At 39.6% G+C, this 21,532-nt stretch overlaps 1 protein-coding gene across 1 annotated transcript in view; it reads right to left on the bottom strand.

Annotated features, from left to right (window-relative positions):
* Positions 1-4,045: 4,045 nt before the first annotated feature.
* The window catches only part of EPAS1 (endothelial PAS domain protein 1), a 76,027-nt gene continuing 58,540 nt past the window's right edge, over positions 4,046-21,532 (bottom strand). Inside the window, exons 7-16 of the mRNA XM_014877266.2 lie at positions 18,393-18,499; positions 13,644-13,791; positions 12,696-12,904; positions 12,184-12,371; positions 11,242-11,352; positions 9,100-9,584; positions 7,886-8,009; positions 7,679-7,796; positions 6,963-7,145; positions 4,046-6,287 (exon numbers count right to left, since the gene is read on the bottom strand). Of these exons, the coding sequence (XP_014732752.1) occupies positions 6,136-6,287; positions 6,963-7,145; positions 7,679-7,796; positions 7,886-8,009; positions 9,100-9,584; positions 11,242-11,352; positions 12,184-12,371; positions 12,696-12,904; positions 13,644-13,791; positions 18,393-18,499 (1,825 nt within the window). The 3' untranslated portion in view covers positions 4,046-6,135. The remainder of the gene's footprint in view (positions 6,288-6,962; positions 7,146-7,678; positions 7,797-7,885; positions 8,010-9,099; positions 9,585-11,241; positions 11,353-12,183; positions 12,372-12,695; positions 12,905-13,643; positions 13,792-18,392; positions 18,500-21,532) is intronic.

The following is a 21,532-nucleotide window of genomic DNA, read 5'->3' as shown; positions in this document are numbered from 1 at the left end:
GGGGAGCCACAAATATGGATTCTCTTCCCACTAGTGTTAATTCTGTGGTGCTGATAGAACTAAAAGAGCAAACCCATCCTGCTCTTCTTATGGCTGGGAAATCATTCTGGCTTTGCAGATCAGAGTTCAACCATCTGGGGAACTTGCTCAACTCTGCTCTCATTTTCAAAACTGCAGCATAAATAATGTGTGCATCTGAAATTTGTTGGGATTTTTCTTGAAGCACTGTGTCAAGGGGCTGATAAAAGAGACACTATATTTTCTGTGAGCCAGCAGAACCTTTTTCATTCATACCCCACCACTGCTTGCTTGAATAGCAAATGGAAACAGGCTGATAAAAGTGTCCGAAATGACTCGGGGGTTGTATTGCAGCTCTTGGGAGGGTGCACTAACTTCTTGTGAGTGGGAGCGTTAAATCTGCTTTGTCAAGGAAAGGATTGTCATCTATTGTACCCAGTGGTCAGAGTGGGAATGAGGGTTTGGACATTTTTAACATGAGCTCAACCCAAGAACCAGAGAAGCTGAGGTTTGAGTGAAAATGGCTGGGAGTCTGGCTGACCACTGTATCAAACAGGCAGCCAAGGCAAGGACATAATGAGAAAAAACCCACACTGCAAGTCCCAAAATTCTTGCTGGAAACTGCTGCCTGCAATGAGGGCTGTGTAGGGACAGACTGGTGCAGATATGTCGAGAGGGGAAGGTGAGCTGGGCAAGGGGAAGGCAGCACGAGGCAGAAATCAGAATGATGAAACCATAGACCTATGTATGGGCAGGGGCTAGTGGAAGGAATGGCATTGGGGTTGAGGAAAGAATAGGAGTCAAGACTAAGCAACTGTGTGCAGTTGCTTGCTGCAGCTAAGGAACATGTTTAGCTGATGAGAGACTAGAGGACATTTGATGTTTGATGGATGAACAAGCCATCAAGAAGGTGGTGCTGTGCTGCTGTGGTTTATCTAGGACCTTTGGTCCTGGAACTATGGGGGACAACAATAAGCCTGGAAAGGCAATGCTTGAGGTAGTTTTCTTCTGGTTTGCCTTTGCCAGTGCTGTGGGGAGACAGCTTCAGTCTCCAAAGCTAGTGCTAGTCCTTCAAAGATCAACAGCCAGACCCCAAATATTAAAATATGCCTGATGTGACAAAGTCACTCTGGTTTCTGGTGCTGGTGCCATTGAGGATCTAGCTTGCCAGTTTTGTCTGTAATTCCAAGACCTAAGCACAAACTTTTTAAGTGAGGAGTTTGGGGGATGGTTTTTTTTTTTCACATAGTGCCCAAGGTGTGACGCAGCTGCTGCTGCCTCCAGCATGTCAAGGGCTGGTGTTGGTTGGCTTGCAGGTAGTCCTTGCAAGCCAGGCTCATGAATGTACTGCTGTTCCCTAATGAGACATCCTAACCACATTCCTAAATGGGAGGCATGACTCAAGAGAATTAAGTAATTCCTTGATTGCAGGAATTCAGGACTTCAAGGAAAATATTCTGTGTGAGACCTGTGGCACATCACAAGTTTCCAAAACTTCAGGCTGGCTTTCAGACAAACAACAACAGAACAGTAGCTAAGGTGTTTCTCACTTTTTAAAAATTTTTGTTTATTCAAATACATTTTAATGCAAACATCCAAAACTGGGATATGTCCTTGTTACTGGAGCCTTCTGATGGTGCTTTTGTTGTATCAGTTAACCAAGGAAACATCAATGAACTGAGCCTGGAGCAGCAAGAATCCACACCTGCCTCCCCCGCGGGCAAGGGTGGGCTCAGACGCAGCCCCAGGAAACCAAAAAGAAGCCTTTGTGCTGTGTGTTGGTTTGTGCTAAGGGAGCAGGACAGGGACAGACCTTGTCCTAATAAAATACTGTTAAGGACTTGCTTTTTTCTTAGAAATTATTTCTTCCTCCCTTGGGAAGCCTATAATTAGGAGTTGGAGGGGGAAGAAAAAATAAGCTGTTTATTTAGATGTAGGGGAATATTTCCAGTTCTCCACTGTGGCACTTAAAAAAAGTTAAAAATATATATACACATATACACTAACACACATGTATGTGGCATGTCTGTGAATAGCTTTATAAAGCTCCTCAGGTAGAAGTAATAGATGAAACCTTTACCACCTAGAACTGGAGCATCTCTGTGTTAGTTTTCTGTGTGCTCTGCCTGCTGCTCCAAGTGAGTGTGATGAATCATGTAGTGTCTGCAGATCTCAGCATGGCTTAGGAGCCTGTGTCTCCAGTGAAAAGACAGTTGGACTTTGTTATCCAAGTTTTCTGGGCTTTCTTATATTTTTATTGCTAATCACGTGTTGAGAATTTCCTATTGTATTTTGTAATAAGCATTTCTTTGATAAACGTCATAAATCTTACCTGGGTGAATCCAGTGTTCTAGGAAAAATGGTTGCTTGATCATTTAAAAAAGATGATAGAATTGATAATCAGCCAGAGACTGAGACCAGCCCAAGTCATGAGAGCTTGGCAAAACAGGCCAATTTTTCAGCAGGATGTAATGAGTGTTGAACAACATCGTCGGGATCAGTGCTGTGCTGTTAGGGATACAAAGTCTGATGCCAAGAAGTGATGCTTTTAGGCAGTGAAAGATGATGTACACTGAATTTTAAGCACTTCTGCTGGCCTACTGGGGAGAAAAAAAAATTTAAAAGCCACCATAAATTCCTGTTCGGCAGAATAAAACTCAGCTATTAATTCATAGGTTGCATCGTGTTCCTGACCAGGGTTTGGGTCTTTGGGGTATGTAGATTTTACTGTCAGAGTTTAGCTCTCTAGGATGTTCATGTATGTAAGGAAAAACCATTAAAACTCACTGACATGAGAAATATTAGCTATGGAGGGGGAAAGAAAAAAGGCAGCTCAAGACACTACCAGTATATTCCTTCAGCTATTTGAACATGGGAATAGTGAATGCTGGACCCTCTAAAGTGTAAGAGTGTGAGCAGTCAGCTGTTTGGACACCTCAAAAAATAATGCCTGACAGCACTACTTTATATGAACAGTTAGCTATTACACTCTTTAAAAGATAGAAGTTGATCTTAACAGGTTAATCTCTATTATTATTAGAGATTGTCTTTTGGTTTTTTCCAATACTCAGTTGGATTAGGATCTACTATGCTGAGTTAGTCCTGGGGGCACTTGGACAAAGACTAAGGGGATACTTTAAAAAAGAGAGTTTTGTATAGGTAATGTTCATTACAACAGATTTAGAAGCAAGGATTTGGTTTCTTCTCCTACTGAGTGTCCAGTCTAAGAAAGGAGGCAATGATAGCCCCCTTTTGCAGGCACTTCACAAGGTCTGCTGTGCTTGAGCAGCTCACTGGTGCCTGTGTGGGCACTGCATGTTTCAAAGGCAGTTATCAGAAGGGTCAGGCAATTAACAGCTTCCACACAGTGCTGAAGTTCAGGTGCATGTTTGGAAATTAATTTTTTTAATGTGTCTGTCCTCCTACTATGTGATCAGTGTAGTTACACAGGCAAAACCTGTAGAAACATTTTCTATATGGAAAAGGATTGACCTGTTTAACAGCAGCATTGGGATTAATGACTACTGTCAAGGTGAAGCAGAGGCTTGGAAGGATTTGATGGGGAAAGCCCATTAGTAAGGGACTTGCCAAGACTCTGTTTCTCCACCAAAATTCAGTTTGAGACCTGTGGCAATTCAGCCTCTAAACTGTGATTTGGTGGACTTAATTTTCCCTCTCTTTTTTTGGTAAGGGTAGCATTACAGAAGGCACCCTCAGCTCCTCAGGTAGAAACACAGTTTTGAAATGGAAGCAGCAGTCTGAGCCACAGGACAAGTTCCAGAAGGGTGGTAGGCTGCAGGGCATTAATTCTTCATTTGAGGAAAGGCAGGTAAACTGTACAAAGTAGTTGATAGTATGGACCTTTGGTAGGCTCCTTCCCATCTCTCAAACATGGGTAACATTTGATTGTTCTTTCAGTCTTCAAAGATCACTGCAAACCTTTATTTTCTATAAATAATTTAATAAATACTTTTGTTTTACAATGATACAACAAATAACAAATTCATAGCAAATGAGTCACAAAGAATTTAGGATCAGTATACTTTAATAAGGTATCAGTGTCAAAATACATTTCCTTATCAAGTTAAAGTTCCCATACAGTTATAATATTGTCAATAAGAATTCAGCAATATAGATTATGAAATAATTATGATAAAAAGTATGATTAATATTAAGACATGGAATATTTTTTCAGAGTGTTTTAGTAAACTGTTAGGGTATAACATTTTTAATGCTGAAACTATACAAATAAGAAACAGAAGAGCAGTATTCAAGTGTCTTTTATCCTTGAAGCCTTAAGTCTGTGCCACTGCAAATTTGTCAAATCTGGATGGCCAATTTTCATCAGATGTTGATGCTTACAATAAATTTTTTCACACAGTAATAACTTCACTTTACGAGTAGATTATTTTTCGTAATAAACTCTTGAAAGATTGCCTACAATAGGGAGTATATTTTTTTTACATCATGTACCCATAACAAAAGGTCTTCAGCTTTTCTAGCATGTTTAAGACTTGCTTAACACAGTGAAGTGCTCTATGAACCCAAGGCTCTCTCTGTGCAAGTGTCAGTGCATGATATAAAGCAATTTTATACACCAGGCTTCAGCAGAGTCAGAAGTCTCAAAAATATATTTTTGTTCCAAGTTTCTGGGCCAGATTTTTACCTTTAGTACTTTGCCACTGTTTCATTTTCTTCAGTGAATCTACAGTGATTTATACCAGTGGAGGAAACAAGATAGATCCCAACACAGATCTAAGTCTGTATGTATTTTAAAGTCAGAACTGCTCACCTGCCTTTTATTGTAATATTTTTTGCTGTTTAGGGATGTAATTTAAACTTTCAAAGCCCTATTTTTCATATATGTGCATGACAATTAATGATAGTTGGAAAGGAGCTCTGAAAATGTCTGTCTGCCTTTTAATGACTTTTTAGCTACTGATTAATGTAAAGCAAGTAAAAATGAGAGACCTCCCTGCTGGCTATTCATCTCACTATGCAATTCCTATTTTTTTTGTCTAATTATAACTGAGTTAGCTTAATACACTGGGAAGTACTATTTTGAGATTTGTGGATTCAATATTGCAATTATATTGCTAGCTAGCATATAAAATGAAAAAGGGTAACATTAATTAATCAGAGGCGTTAGTACGGGCCACTGCTCCGATTCCTGAAATATCAGAACATCATAACAAATACTACAAGTTTCTAGCAGAAACAGCTCTTAAAGTATTTGTGTCATAGATACAGCAAAAGTACCAAGAGATGATGAACAACTGACCCAGAGAGAGATAATAATTAAAAAAAAAAATCTGTTTTTCTTTTTTTTTTTTTTTTTAAATAAAGGCAACGACAAAGAACACAACATGAAACCTCAACACAAATGAAAACACAGGCCTAAATCCTCCACTGGGGTAAATCTGTAGTACTCCCTTGGCTGTAGAGCTAAGCCAGGTTAAGGCAGCTGAGAATGTGGCTTGCTTCTGAGGAAAAAAGCTTAAAACGTGCAACTTTCACAGATACCCACAAACATTGCATTTCACCATTCACATTTCTTTCAACGAAGTGTATAAAAATGAAGGAAAGGGATGGGGAGGCAGAAGGCTGGGATTTTTCCTTAGTATGCTTTTCCAAAAGTTATTAAAGTTACAATAAAATAAATGCTGGAAAATAGAAAGACTCAAAGGATTTTAATTTGGCAGATCAACAAAAAACTGTGGTTGGAGATCAAATTTGTTTCATTCATCTTTGGCAATAAAAATATATCTTTGCAGTACTGCAGCCAAAGTATCACATGATGAGGCATTTATACCACAGCTTTTTATTAAAATTAAAATTCAGAATATAAATTACAGGTAATGAGATAAGGGGAGGGTAATCAAACTCTCTAAACACCACTTTAATTGCAATAGAGAAAATACAGTAGATGTATTTCTTTAATATGAATAATAAAGTGAGTAACTTCAAAAGGCCACTATTTGGTAATGTGGACAGGTTCGATATCTAAGTAAAATCCTGTAAAAGTGTACTGGTATTAGAACTTGTCTACTTGCAAAAATATATTTAAAAACGGAAGCTGTTTTGGACAGTGTAGGCCAGGGGGTATTGCGGGAGCGCTCAGGTCGCCTGGTCCAGCGCTCGGAGCAGCGCGCTGCCCTGCAGCAGCGTGGAGCTGCCCAGCACAGGCACGTTCACCTCACAGTCATATCTCGTCAGCTCGGGCAGCAGGTAGGGCTCAAAGGAGGGCCCCAGCAGGCGACTGGTCATACCTGCAACACAGCAGTGAAGTGAGTCAAGGTGCTGAGACCAGCAAGGACACTTGTTTCCTCCCACCTCTTCTGTTTACACCAGTTTCGTTCTGTTTTTATGTCAATATGCCTCACATCACCAGCAGTTCCAGGTGTCAGAGCAAGCCTGTGCTCTGCCCCTCCTTAAACTGCTGCAAGGGTGTCACACAAACAAGTGCAGTTTTCCACCTCCACCCCAAAACTGAGATTGTTCTGAGAAAAACTGTATTGGTGCAGATGAGGAAAGCTGTAGTAAAAGGCACGGTTTCTGAATTAACACCACTCCTCTCATGTATTATAAAGAACAGAAACACCCCTTTAACCTACAAACATAGCAATGCTGCAGCAAAGTTGTTTAGTACGATGTAATAATCAATTCCATCACAAGACAAGAGTATGGATGGAGGATAGCAGGTCCTCCAAGGTAAAAAGGTGTTAAATCTAACTGGAATGAAAGGTATAAATACTTTTCTCATATATTACAAATGTAAACATTAGAGTTTCACACTAAACCATCAGGACTAAATTTTTGTGCTATATTTTGATTTTTATCATCCTCCTTCCAATTTTTTGTGTGTTGGTTTTGGTTTTTTTCATCGAATCAGTATTGGAACAAAATACCAACATTTTCCAATCTCTTTGTTTGACAGCTCTTACCTGATGCTTTATGAGCTGGCTGGACACTGTAGTCCTGACAATGGGAACTGTAAAACAGAGGGGGAAACGCTCCTGCTTTCAAATTCTCACCCGGACTGTCACAGGTGGGTTGATGCTGCTGCTGCTGTTGCTGCAGTTGATTCATTGGTTGGCTCAGACCTCTCGAGTTACAGAAAAATTCATCTGTTATTTAAATAGTAGGGAAAAAAAAGTTAAATTAAGCCAGTGCAATAATTATAATAGATAATACTGATCCAAAGCAAAGTGAACCTCAGTGTGATGGTGTTACAGCATAGGCAAATCTGCATCTTACCACAAAGGAAATCTAGAAACAGCCCCAGCTCTAGCAGTAGTACTGCAGTCAAGATATGCTTGTGTAAGGAAACACAGTGTTGTAGAGAAACAGTATCTGTTGAAGCTCTGAGATACTCACACCTTGGATCAGCAGGAAGTAAACACATCTCCATTAATCTGATTTCTGTTCCCTCCGAAGCAAATGTGTGAACTTACGTGAAACCAACTAAATGGTATTTATCAAACGTACCTTTAAATTGTTCAGCTCTTAGTGATACAACTTGATCTTTAATTTTAGCTTAGTATAATATTTACAGAGCTTATTTACATTTCCTTTTGAAAGAGCTTTTTTCCCCTATTCAACCTGTCTTAAAATGGTGTTTCAATATGTAACATTGCAAAACCACTTTCTTTTGTCTTACCAGTGAGAACACTTGTGCTGAGAGGCTTCTTTTCTGTAACCAGGGAACAGTTTTCCCCCTTGAGAAATTTCATTCTCTTCCACATTAAGTGAGATGGGTTAATGACAGATGGATCTCCCTAGAATGAGAAGGGAAGCAAAACAAACAATTACACTAATGACCATGGTGAGTCCAAAGTTGTGAAGGGGATGCATTTGTTGTGATTACCCCACTCAGCTGTTGCAAGGCTTGTTCTTCATAATCCAGTTGTCGCTTCAGTTTCAAACTGTTAGACAGAGCAAGTCTTGCTGGGTTTACATCTATGCCTCGTTGTCCAAAAGCATCCAGGGGTCTGTGGAGAGGAGATCTTTGTGAGTGCACAGGAAGGCAAATTGAAATAATCTGGTTCATTTATACAGATTCTTCTTTGATTTAAAGACATTTAATGTATCTGAGACTTGGCAGTGGACAGATCTCAAACATCAAATGTTTTTATTTCCTTTTATTAGTCATCCCACCATCTTTAGAAACTTTTGACGTTTGGGATCAAAGACGTATGAAAGTTTAGCATAAACAGCCTCTAGGGATCTCCAGGCAGACAAAAAAAATACTGTGGAAAAGAAAGTAATGTAATTCTTAAGAACTGGATTTGAGAGCCATGCATGTCCCCTTGCTTTACATACTAAGTACGAACACACGAGTTGTTGACTGGGGACAAACCAGATGTTTATTCAGACACTGGTATTTCTGCCAACAAGTAATCTCAAAAAGCAAACTGTACAGTTTCGTGTTTTAAAATGACCATTGGTATTTTATGTACTTCCTGAACATGTCAGTGTGAGCAACATGGAAAACTCAAGAGCTACAGAGAAACTTCTAGCTATGAGGCAACTTCTAGGACTGAGCCCTCTGAGCTACATCTCATCACATACTGTTCAAATGTGTAAGAAAGCAAACAAAAAGGTTGTAGAAAAAGACCCTGCAATTTAAGTCTTGGCTGTAGCATTTATATATGCCAGCAATAATGTATTTTTATTCCTCTCTCTTCCCCGTTTTCTTTTGTGCAGAAAATATATGCAAGGTAAGAAAGTATGTGTGTGTCCCTGCTACTGCTAGACCAGTGAGTTTTTTTGGTACTGTTCTTAAATTGCATGAAGTCAAGCATGCTTTGCAAAATTACTGGTGTAATTTTAACCGGACCAGCAGGAAATGCATTTGCGTATCCTTACAGGCAATGAAAAATTAGCCCACTTCTGCTTCCTCCAGACTCACTGCCACTGGGAGAGCACCACATTAATTTCCCCAGAGCTACAGTCTGATGTCTATCACAAGAAATTGTTTCAGCTGAATTAAGAAAAATTAATTTTCAATATTTTGACCTTTCTCATTTCCCAAAATATTTTCTGTGTAGATATACATAGCTATACTACAGAAACACTTACCTTTTTTTATATATGGGCACCCTCTGAGAAGTTATTGGTGGGCCCGAGGGGGAACATGATAGGGATCCTGAGTATTTATCCATGAGTCTCCATTTTGCAGGAACATATTCTAATGGGGGATCAGGTGGCCACTGGGTGTTTGGTCTTCCTCCCATCGAAGACAGGGGAGTGCTGTCTTGGTCATGGTATGGTGGCAGTGATGACCTACTCATATTGTTGAAGAACACCGATGACAGGGACCCATGACCAGAGTTAATTTTTTCATTTGATAGCTGTGGGCAGTATTTCTCTGGGAGGAACTGATTCTGTGAAGTAGGAGCGAGAGGTTGGAAGATGGTACTCATGCTACTTAGACTCTGCTGGGTATTTTGTGCATTTTCAGAGAGAGGACTTTCTTCTTGGCAGACAGGGCTGAGTTGGAAATCTTCTCCCTCCATAGGAATGTAAGGAGCCAGCGTTTCAAGGTCCAGTTCATTGAAGTCAGTCTGTGCAAAGATAAAATAAGTTCATAAAGAAACTGTAAGTTAGTAATAGTTGTGGCAGTTAGTGTGATATGGAATACTAATAGATGCAAAGCTGAAAAATCACTGTATGCCAAATGTACCTAATGAAACTGGCCAACTCCCGTTTAAAGATGTCATATTTTTATGCTAGCATACATGTTCATCATAACATCAACAGCAAAATAAAGACAACAAACTGAAGGAAAAAACCTCCTAGAGGAGCAGTATTTGTTAAAACAGCTTGCATGCAGCCTCCAGCATGACTGTGATCTGAAGTAGATGTTGTTTCACTAAACTTTGAATAACTTGTCTGCCAAGACTCTACAACATGTGGCATGTAGTTCAACCTCAGGCTTTTTCATGTTAAAATAGAAAACACAGCTTTCTCATAATCCAGCTACACAAAAAAAGGTGTCTAAAAATGTGAGGGTTGAAAAAATTTAGCCAGAAGGACACTATTACACTTAAATCTCTATTCTTTTTTCCCTTGGAGGACTAGTCATACCCACATTCACTTCTCTTGGCATTTGACCAGAGCTGAACAAAGAGGATAATCAATGTTAGCCCCCCAATCGCTCGTAACACCCCTGCAGCAGTTTTATAATACTCGATTTTCCCACCAAAGCAGCTGATGTGGTGGGACACACCTGAGCAAGCAGGTGCTGAATCTGACAATACTGAAGTTTGCACATCTAAAATCTTGCAGTGAGTTTCATCCTGCTCCACACTTGTCTCCTATCTGTCCACTCTTTCTCTTGCTTTAATTTCTATGTCCAGACTAAGACAACATTTCTTCAGAACATGGATTACAGCCTACCTAAGCCTGCAAATTGTGTTGGAAAATTGAAGTACCTAATTTGGGCCCCAGCACCTCAAACTTTCTGTAGGATTAATACACAGAGACGAGTGTGAGATCTGTGTTTCCAGTCAGCAGTGCCTGTTCCTTTCTCTCGACTATAAAGTATAAGCTCTTCATAAAGGCATTTCGATTAAATATCCAAAGTTAAGTAAGCTGAATCAGCCCCACACCTTTTATTCACTAGCTCACTTGCTGTAATGTTATAACAGTGAGTTTATTTATTTATAGGGGAAATTTCTACACTTACGTCATTATTAGAATGCAGGAGATAGAGACTGTTACTTTATGTGCACGTAATTTTCAAGTCTCTCTGAAAACCTCCAAGAGGCAAAGAGGAAGCATATATCTAAAATGATTTTTCATTTTGTAGTTAAAGGAGATGTGTGCTATTAGGGGCATTCCTCCCTCATTTGGTTGTTTTGTAAGAATTATTTTATTTTGTTTACTCATTAGTCATTCGGCTGGATTTAAAAACAAATTGCTGCTGCTTATATTCCTTATCCAATTTACAGAAACCTCCAAGTTTTGAAAGTTCCCTTTCTTCTTAGCAGTGCCACCACAGTGACACTCCAAAGCTTGTGTTTCAGAGAGTTAAGGACAGAGATTGACATGGCAGCTTTTGGAAGTGCACTGTTTTGTTAATGTTCATCAAGGATTTGGTGTGCATGTGCAAATGCAGTTTAAATTCTGTATCCCAGTATCTGCACAGACAACATGCAGCTGTACTGTCTACTAGCAGGAGACTGATCTTGATGGCTTTTGGAAGAGATAGTTCATTACCTGGGAGGTGCACTGACTTTTTGATTCTGTGTCCATGGCAAAAAGTTTTTCAATCACCTCGATCTTAAAATCTTCATCCACAGAACTGTAATAATCTCCTGGGCTGCTGGGCTGCATGGAAATAACAATTTGTTATAAGCAGGAAGACAACCACAGTACTGGCTTAGCATCATGTCATTTATACCATGCTGTTATTCAGTAACACATCTTTCCTACGAACAGTGAATGGGCAGACAGTACATTTAGTGTGCTCAGAACCCAGAACTGTTCACATCTATCAGAAGCTTTTCTCTGACACAAAATTATCAGTACAAAACAGAGGCACCCATTACAGGAACCTAATTGTCATCCTATTTTAAATGTTTTTTGGCAACTTAGACCAGGAACAAGAAATGTACACCATTAAATACTTTTGTCAAGAAGGTGCAATACCTCCATGCTTTTCTTAAGACTGGCTGCCCTCTGGTAAGAATGGCTCCAGCCCTTGGGGGCAGTGCCATGGAAGCATGCTCATTTCTTCAGTGGGAAACTCCAAGGAGCTGCTCTCAAAAGCCTCACTTGGCTAAGCTTCCTAAAAGTTACAGCTCCTGCTTAACAGCAGGATGGGTCTGGGGCACACAATTTTACATTGGCTTTTTATATAAGGCTAACTCCATGGAAGGTGGTAGCATGTTCTCCTACTAGTTGTTTTATATGTTACAGTAATTACTGAGGGACAGCTGGGAGACAATTAGGACTGCAGTGTGAAGCCAGGATATTGTTCCCATTTGCTAGTTTGCTATTAATTCTTAAGGCATGATGCAGTATAGGAAGACTGGAGACTCTGGGCCTTGCTAATAGGCAGTGAGACAGGACTGCCAACACAAAAATGTTGTCTACATATATTGTGGGATTTTCATACAAAACATAACATACTTTTAATGCTTTTTAAGCTCTTCTTACCGTGGAACAACTACTGTTGCTGCTTGCACTTGGAGTACTGCTGCCAGGTGCAATCTGAGGCATTGTAAAGGACGGTATTGCCAGTGTTTCACCTTGAGCAGGGTGGCTTTTCACTTCCACTGGCCATGCTTTGTTTGGTGTCAAAACAGCATTGGTGAAGGCAGAGGCTTCCTCAAACTTCTGTGTTCCTGGATGGGGTTTTAACAATATTAATGAATACTTTTAGCTGGTGCAGTGTTATGATATAACTGCAGCTATTCATTAAAAGTAAACACTGCTCCTAGTTGCCATGACAATAAGTTGGCATAGACTTAATGCACGTTATTTAGTCAGCAAGAAAGCCTGATTCTGCTCTCATTCACAGAAATTTTCCACTGGTGTGAGCATGTGGGCTCTTCTAGCCATTACTCCCAATTTGTACTCACAGCAAACAGACCTTGTCTATTAAGTTTCTAAATGTAGGCTCACATGTGGTTCTTTGTTGCACAAAAATAATTTATACAAATACTAACCAAAATCCAGGGAAATAATGGCATCACCAGGTGTTGGTGCCAGCTGAGCAAGTTCCTCTGGTTCTTCCTTTAGTTTAGTAAACAAGAAGTCACTCTTCTCTGTCGCAGGGATGCCGCTGTCATAGGCAGTGTTCATTGTCAGCAGGTGAGGCTTAAAGAGTGATTCTGTTTGGTCCATGGAGAACACAACATCGTTCTTCTCAATTTCACTAACAAGAGAATAGGTTTTAGACATTTTGTACCATAAAGATGAAAGATGTGGATAAAGTAGGCAGGACAAGCTCTCTGAAGCTGGGGCTATAGGAGCATTTTGGCCTCTCGGTTGCATGCCAGGTCCTCGACAGGCGAGGCACAGTTCCAGCGTTGCTGAGCACCACCATTTCGGATGACGCAGAGAGTGTGGTCAGGATTTTTGTGGGAATACTCAGGGCTTTGTTGCTCTGCTTTTTAAAGGGATGTAGTCGAGGCTGTAATGACCCAGACTATCACTCAAATAAGTATTTCCTATTTTGGCCCCAACTAGGACCAAAAAAACTTGCGTTTTGCCAAATGAAGGCAAAACTTTTGATTGGTCGTGATTTTTAAGGCTGTAAACAGCTTCTCCTAGCAACATACGATACAGTTACTACTTAGTTTTATCTCTTGGTCGCAGCATTAGGAAAACAAAACACATGAGCAGTTGTGTTACACAATAAAATCTTCGGAGCAGACCTTATACTCTGTTGGATGAGCACAGCAGCCGCTCGGCAGAGGAGAAAGGCTGCCGTGTATTTCAACAGCGCGTATGGGAACAGGCATGCCACATTTTTCATCAATGTCTAACATCAGTAAACAAGACTGAACAAATATGACTAAACATTTCAGAACAACAACGCTGAATAAATAGACCCTTGAAAAGTTCTGTGATTGTCCAGCAAGTGAATGCACACGTGTGTCCCCTGCACCCACCTCAGCACGTAGTTGACGCAGACGATGCACTGGGGCTGCAGGTTTCGGGTGTTGTAAATCACCGTTCCTTGGGTCTCCAGCCATACGTATCCCCCGTGCTTGGCAAGCATACGGTACTGGCCCGTCACTACTTGACCTTTTGTACACACTGAGAAAAGGGGGCAGAGATACAAATAATGCGTCAGGACAGGAACACGCAACATGTAACACTTGTTTTAAATACACCCACTTCTGAGTTTTCATTATGCAGAGGTGCACTAAGGCATTTGTGGACAAAAGATGTGCTTAACTTTGGGAAAATTCAGCCATTTTAAACATGAAAGGGGCTGTTTGTTTGAGGTTTTTTTCTACTCAGGATTGAAAATTTGAATTCTAGCATTTGAGTTCTTGAGAATCTTCAGATCAGAATGTGGAATTAAAAAAATTAAATATAATATCTCAACTCCTAAAATAATGCCTGCTGACTGCATGTTTCTTGAGTCCCTGTTGTAGAAGTGTCTCAGTTTGAGCTCCCAAACTGATCTGTAGAAAAGTTAATTTATTGAGGAAACTGTATTTTCCTTATTTAGGTAATTGATAAATATAAAAATCAGATTATTTAAAAGCTATATTCACTAATTTTTTTTTTAATTAACATCTTATGGTAGTAATATAATTCTTAAAAAGGTATAAAAATTAAGAATAGTAAACAGAACTGCTTTATCTAGACAAAAAAAAAGGTGAACCGCTATATTTCTCCCTCTGGTTGGACTGTGTAGTTCCTCTGTAAGAGCTTGGAATTAGCAGCCTAGAAGAAACCAAAACCCAACATCACCAAATCAAATAATGTTTATTTAACTCTGTTTTTTTAAACTATCTTGTGTTTCTCAAATAATAAACTGACAATAGTACAAATTTGGTTTAAAGCTTCTAAACTTTTGAAGGGTGAAATCTGTAGCCCTGCTACCCCCCTATATTTTACACTATTTGCAGAGAATGAGTTTTCAGTGTGGAGCTTTGGACTTCTGAAATGTAAGGTTTTATGATGCCCTGCCTGCTGTAATTCAAAGCTGTCAGTAAAGGAAAAATAATGTTGATCAATGACAAAAAAATTAGGGCTGGAGTAGACAAGCAGTACTTGCACTAATAAGAGTTTGTACTTGTAAGCAGACTAAGTAAGAATAGCGCATAAGTGGGAACTGGCCGAACTAAACCTTTGACCACACATTGGACCTTTCCTTTTAAACAGCTTTTACGTCCAAAAGAAGTATGCCATCAAACTAATGCCTTGGAAATAATGCAATTTGGCTCAGGAGGACTGGAAAATTGATACCGTGGTCTTTTTACAGAAAAATTCCCTGTGAATGTGGCCATTAAAAGAAGCTTTTTATTGTCAGCCTCTCCTGCATTGCCACCGTACAAATGTACAAATCCAGGCCTGTGAAATACAACAACTGTTTTGCAGATAATTGTTGCTGTGTTTACCCTTCTATTTCTGAAGTTTGTTTTCTTCCTAGGAGTATTTAATCATCCTTCATTTAATTTATTTAGACAAAGTAGAACATTACTTTTATTGATTAAATACTTCTGGTGGAACAAAATCAAAAGGCTTTCATTTCAAAGTGTTTTAGTGACTGGACTGTTCTGCTCTGCTTGTGAAACATAATTACACTGCTTCCTAATCATCAGCTCATCAATAAGAGTCACAGTGTAGGCGCCTGTTACATTACAAAGAAGCTTTTTACTGCTTTAATCTTTTTTATTATTATTATTCAAAGCATGTCATGTTCTGATATAATAAAGTACAGCAGAATCCCTCCATGGAGTAATCTCATAAATTACTAATACACTTGTAACTGCTGACTTTGTTATCAATGCTACATTTAAGGTTCTGCCTTCAGAGTGAACTTCTCACTTCTCTATTTTTTCTACTTGGTATAAGGTATGTATTACCTGTATCTGTACAGAACTAGTTACATGTCAATGAAATAGGCTCCAATTATATTCTTTGTTTTTGTGTGGAGAGAGGGGGGAGGCGGGGATGAATTTAATAGAACAGAAAATCATGATTCCCTTAGAGGGCTTGCTGAACTTCTGCTAACTGGTGGGCACTGTCAGAGTTGATGACTGCATTATTGCAAGGAGATATACTCTATACATAGCATACTTCTAATAAAAATTATTGTTTAATAAATGTAAGTCTGTTGAGCATGAATTTTGAGGTGGCTATTTCCACATACAAAAGGACAATGACAAAATGAGTAAGTTCTGTATAGCCACATGTTTGGAAGAATAAGTAAGGTCTGCATAAGCTCTGTACCTGCTTGGTTACCCTGCATTACACAGCATCTCAATGGCACATATGTCACACTGTCTTTGTGGTTGTTCCTTGACTTGGTAAGAAGTCTGATGGTCCTAGAAGACATGGGAACTATTTATCTTAGAAAAACTAAAGGGGTTGAATTTGCTGGCAATTTAAACTGATAGTTCTGTGTGGGAAATCACATTCACCACAGCAATGTGCTTCCAACAGTAAAAACCTAATCCACGCTGAGCCTGTGCAATCATAAATCCTATGGAACAGTTTGATCCTAAACATTTATAACCTGTGCAGTGCCTTGAGGACTTTTGCTGGTGTAACACCACCCCTCTAAGACTTACTCTTGCCCTCATTCTGCTTCTTGATCAGATCTCGTACCCTGTAGCAAATTTGTAGGACATGGTCCTTTTCTGTGAGCACAAATGGCATCTGGACACACAGCCTGCACTAAGTGAATTGCTGGAATGAGGAGCAACATCTCTTAATGCCTGGCCATGGTGGATACTAGAAACTCTCCAGAAATCTTTACATGGACAAGTAACTCAGTGCTCCTATTTCATGAACTAGATGGGGATAACAAACAAGGGCTTGCTCACCCTCCCTTTCCTCTTACCAAATGGATTGTCAGCTCCCATTTTATTCCCTCCCTGGTAGTGTCCCATTCTTAGCAATCCAAATCAATGATTCAAAAGCACCAGTGCAGCACACTCCCTGATTTCACAGGATGACTTTCAATAGCCCAGCACAGGACATTAACATCCTATATATATATATTACTTATTCATTTTTACTGGTAAAAACACTAACATATTACCTAAGAAACAATTTTAAAAATTGCATTCCCAGATAACTCTCACTGAGTATGGGCTGATCTATTATTTTCTTTTAAGCAGCTTTGGAAACAGAATGATTCATATTTTACACAACTTTCATCACTGCCAAACACTTTTTCAAAAAACATTTCAACTTAAAATTGTCCTGAATCTTTGCCATTGGAGCTAACCCCTTAAGGTCAGACAGCTATTCTTTGCTGCAACTTTTCTCTGGGAAGTAGAAAAATACTTTCTGTAAGTCTGTTTGGTGGCCAATTCCCTATAGACGTGACCTAAGTCATGGGCTTTTTCCTGAGGACACAGGCCTTCATCACAGCAACTACAAGGTGGATGGAGTTTGTTTTTTGATCTTGTAGGTTCCAGTCTAGCTGCTTTACTTTGTTTCTATTAAAAGAGCATCTGCAGAGATTGTAGCGATGGGCTGGTTAGAAATCTCCAATAAACTGGTTCAGGGGCCATAACAGCCAAGGGTGGGAAATGCCATTTGTACATTAATGCAGTACCTTGTCTCCAGCCAAAGCACTAACTCTTAAGGACAGAGAATGAAGATTTAAATCCAATTATTTTAAGACACCTGGTGTGAAAGAGATGGAAATTTTAACGCTGAAGAGAGGGATCTTTGATCTGATCTCTGCTCCTAGAATAATTCAGATACTTTACTTTAAGAAGAGCTAAAACTGGCAGTTCCCATAGGCATAACAATATCAAGAAACAGCTGTTCCTGGCAGTAGGTATTATTTGTATAATGAATATCTCTTTAAGAAAATCTCCTTGCACATCTACTTTGGACAGGGAAGATAGCTGTTATTTGGTAGCAAAAGAGAGACATTCGAAAAAACACTGCAGTAAGCTCTTCCTATGTCCCTTTAGCTCTGTCTGCTGAGTCCAACAGCACATGAGAAAGATAATCACAAAATGGCTTGGGATATTGAAGGGACCTTAGAGATCATCTAGTTCCAGCCCCTGCCATAGGCAGGGACACCTTTCACTAGACCAGGCTGCTCTGAGCCCCATCCAGCCTGATCTGGAGCTCTTCCAGGAATGGGGCAGCCACAGCCTCTCTGGGCAACCTCTTCCAGTGCCTCACCACCCTGATATTAAAGACTTTATTCCTTATATCTCATGTAAACTCACCCTCTGTCAGTTTGAAACCATTCCTCCTTGTCCTGTCACTACATGCTCTTGTAAATAGTCCCTCTCCATTTTTCCTGTAGGCTCCCTTCAGGTACTGGAAGGGCAGATTTAGGTCATCTCAATACCTTCTCTTTTCTTTTTGAACAATCCCAACTCGCTTGACCATCAGGAACTGCCCTTCTCACCAGGCTAGAACTGTCTAACTCAGCTTTTCAAATTTTCAGCTGAACTTTGCATTATACCTAAGAGAGACAGTGATTCTCCTCTCTAACATCCAAGTTTAGTTTTAATTATGGCAAAACCCAGACCATCTGGAAGGACCAGAAGCAGATTTCAGCTAGACAAGCACAGTAACCTGGTGTAAATACTGCTCTTGGAGAGTATCTGCACACAAAATGCACTTGTATTTTCAACTATGTGTTGAAGTACCCACAATTTATGCTTTACATGCAAATGACAAAGAAAAATGAGAATGTGACTTACAGTTCTGGTGACTCTTGGTCATACTCTCTGAGTCCAAGGCATGGTAGAACTCATATGCTGAACGACCCAGCAGCTCCTCTGGATGGTATCCAATCAACTCTGTTATTCTTGTTACAAAAAAAAAGCAAGTATTTAAAATTCAGGTCACTGTAGCCTTATGCTTACATGTGCAGGGCAGCTATCAGCTCAAGTCCTTAAATTAACAGAACTAAAAAATCAAAACGAGAAATTCTAAGCTTCCAAACACAAGAAGCTATAGAGGACTTCTGATCACATTTTGAAATATCTCCACGTTCAAAATAAACTGCCTTGTCCTATTACTGGAATAAAAATTCCTAAGGATGTGTGTGCACTGCAAATTTTCCTGTGCCTATTGCATGCTATCTCTAATAGAAGATACTGACTTTTGTTACTGACAAAGTTCTCAAGCTGCCCACTACATGCAGAAACTCCCAACAGCCATCATTCAAAATCAAATATTTGTGAGGGGGTAGTGGTTGGTGCCGCCAGGTTTAAAAGTATCTGTACATTTTAAAAACATACACAAAAGGGTTAAATCACTACTCCAGGCACTGAATTTAATCAAATAAAAATAGCAGGTGAGAAATTATGGGCACCTAAAAGGAAAAAAAATGCTCATCTACTTAATCTTTCCTCAATTATTTGAAAACTTTGGATTAGGTTACTTGGGTGACTAATCCACAAACTAAGTAGGATTTTACACAAAAGCTATGGTCTCAAAAACTAGACCTTTTTTTCAGTCTTTTTGAGTCAAGGCAGGATTTCTCAAGTTCCTGAATCAATGAAAATAGGTCATCAAACTGTGCAGATGATTTTCTCTAATGAGGGGGTGGAAGGAAAATGCTCTATTTCAATTGGAAATACCATCACACACAGCTTTACAGGAAACATAAGTTTAAAAAAGTACATGAAAATTAATTCAAAAGCAAAGATTATCTGCTGGTTTACAAGACAGTGACACTCTTGGATGAATCTTCCTACCTCTGAAATTCTTAAAATAACCTATAATACAGAGAACAGCAGCAGAAATGACACAAACTGATTGTGAAGCTGCCATAAACCTTTAAAATCTGGGAGGCTTGCAAGGAATGGTCACATCTTGCAGCACCTCACAGCCATCAGTGGAGGTACCCAGGTTTTATGCCACGTCAGTAACTCACTCGGAATGGCTTTATCTGCCACCACCACATTTGATTTGTGGTGTTGCTACTTTTAAGAGGCATCCTCAGATTTGTGTACTCCCTGGAAGGACAGCTTTGGCCCAGCCCTATAGACACAAGCATGTCTTTACAAGACAGACATGTAAATACTGTAAAACAAACAGAGCAAGAGCGTGGCATTCTTCTCCTGGATCCCCCTCCAGCAAGGAAGATACATAAGATGGGACTATTTTGTGTATGGCTTGAACGCCAAGGTATTGAGTCAGCTTTTCCCTGTCTCCACCTCCACAGAACTCTATAGCTCACAGCCCCAGGACACCTTGGTTTTGTCACTCTGAAAGCTATTCTCTGTCCTGATTTCCACGGAACAAACCTGGGTTTATAATACTTTAGCTAAGCAAAAGCTGCAGCTTGTGTTGGGTTCCCCTCAAAACCTTGCTCTTCTGTTTATGTTTCCAGTTTTATTTACACTTAAAATTAGACCAACAAAGGGGAAATGTTTGAATTCAGGTTTCAAATAATTTTTTTTACTCTCTTCACTGACAAGCTTCTGAGTTTTAAATTGCATCCCACTCAAATCTAACTTTTTTTCTGAAACCACAATTGTTTTTTCATTATTATTGAAAAGTACTTCTCATAATGAATTGGTCATCAAAGCTGAATCATCAGGAGAAAACAACAAATACTGAAGGAGCCCTAATAAAATTAAGGCTCACAAAATACAGTTGCTGCTTGCCTTTACACAGCCAGCTAGGACACACTGGTGTGAGTGACCAGAGGCTTTTGCCAGGACCAGAGTAAATCCATGATCTTTAAAATCAGAAACTATGGCCTTTGGCTATATAATGGCACAATACCATAAAGCCATTCCAGTTAGTTTGGAGCTCATTGCAAGGGGAAAGATTTTAAAATTCAAGGAGTATTTACTCTTAATGCAGTCATTGGCAGCTGAGAGCCAAGTGGGGGTTGAGTGGGAGAAGGAAAACAAAATGAAGATAATGGGGAAAAACAGAAGCACCATGTACCCAGCAGCACCGGTGCAAATCCAAGCCCACATTACAGCCTTCATGGAAGTCAGTAGTGGAACTGAGATAGCAAACAAAAAAATACATGTTACAGCTGGCTGAGGGACTCTTCTCATATGGGAATTGTAATCTCTATGCAAAATTTATGTATTCCAGTCCTGTAATTCCCCTTCTCAAACTGCTCCTTGCTGTTCATAATGAGCATCCTCACTATAAAATTACTCTTCTTGTCATTCCATGGCACAGAATGACTTCTGGTGCAATCCTGCTGTGACAATGTCAAATCTAATTAGATCTAATGCAATCCTGGATGGAAGTTAGCAAGTGGCCATATCTTTTTACTACAAGCAACTACATATTACATGAAAATAAAAAAATAAGATATCAAAAAATTACCCACAAACCCCACATTGGCTAAGTTCTAAACCCATGCCTGGTAACAGTGAAATACTAATGAAGAGCAATCATTTTAAAATAGTTACTTTAATAATAAGTGGCTAAACAGCCTCTATGCTCTCATTGACTGATCTGATCATCTGTTAACACTATTCAGATTCATTCCACTTCTCTTTGAAGACTTCTTGGTTTGACATGATTTTTTAAAAAAAAATTGTAGAATGTTCCATTTTCCTATTCACAAAACCCCCCTGAAACTGGCTGACAGTGTTTCCTAAACACATTTTTAAATACCACTATTTTATAAAAAACACTCTTTCTCCAATAGTTGTTATCTCTATTGGTTTTAGGTGCATCAGTTGGCAGTTCCCAGCCTCCCTTATTCTTCCCGTGGTGCTGCTGACCCTGAAAAGCTTAAAAAAAAATCCTGTAGGCTGCAGGCTGTGCAGGGCTGGAAATCAAGTTAACATATTTCATGCCACATTATGCACCAGGGTTGAAGTGAGCAGCTGTCCCTATATCCATCACACCCATCCTG

The sequence above is a fragment of the Sturnus vulgaris genome, chromosome 3 (assembly GCF_052056855.1).
Source record: "Sturnus vulgaris isolate bStuVul1 chromosome 3, bStuVul1.hap1, whole genome shotgun sequence".
In the NCBI taxonomy this organism is placed as follows: domain Eukaryota; kingdom Metazoa; phylum Chordata; class Aves; order Passeriformes; family Sturnidae; genus Sturnus; species Sturnus vulgaris.
The sequence above is the reverse complement of the archived record's forward strand: the minus strand, read 5'-3'. Positions and strand labels throughout refer to the sequence as shown.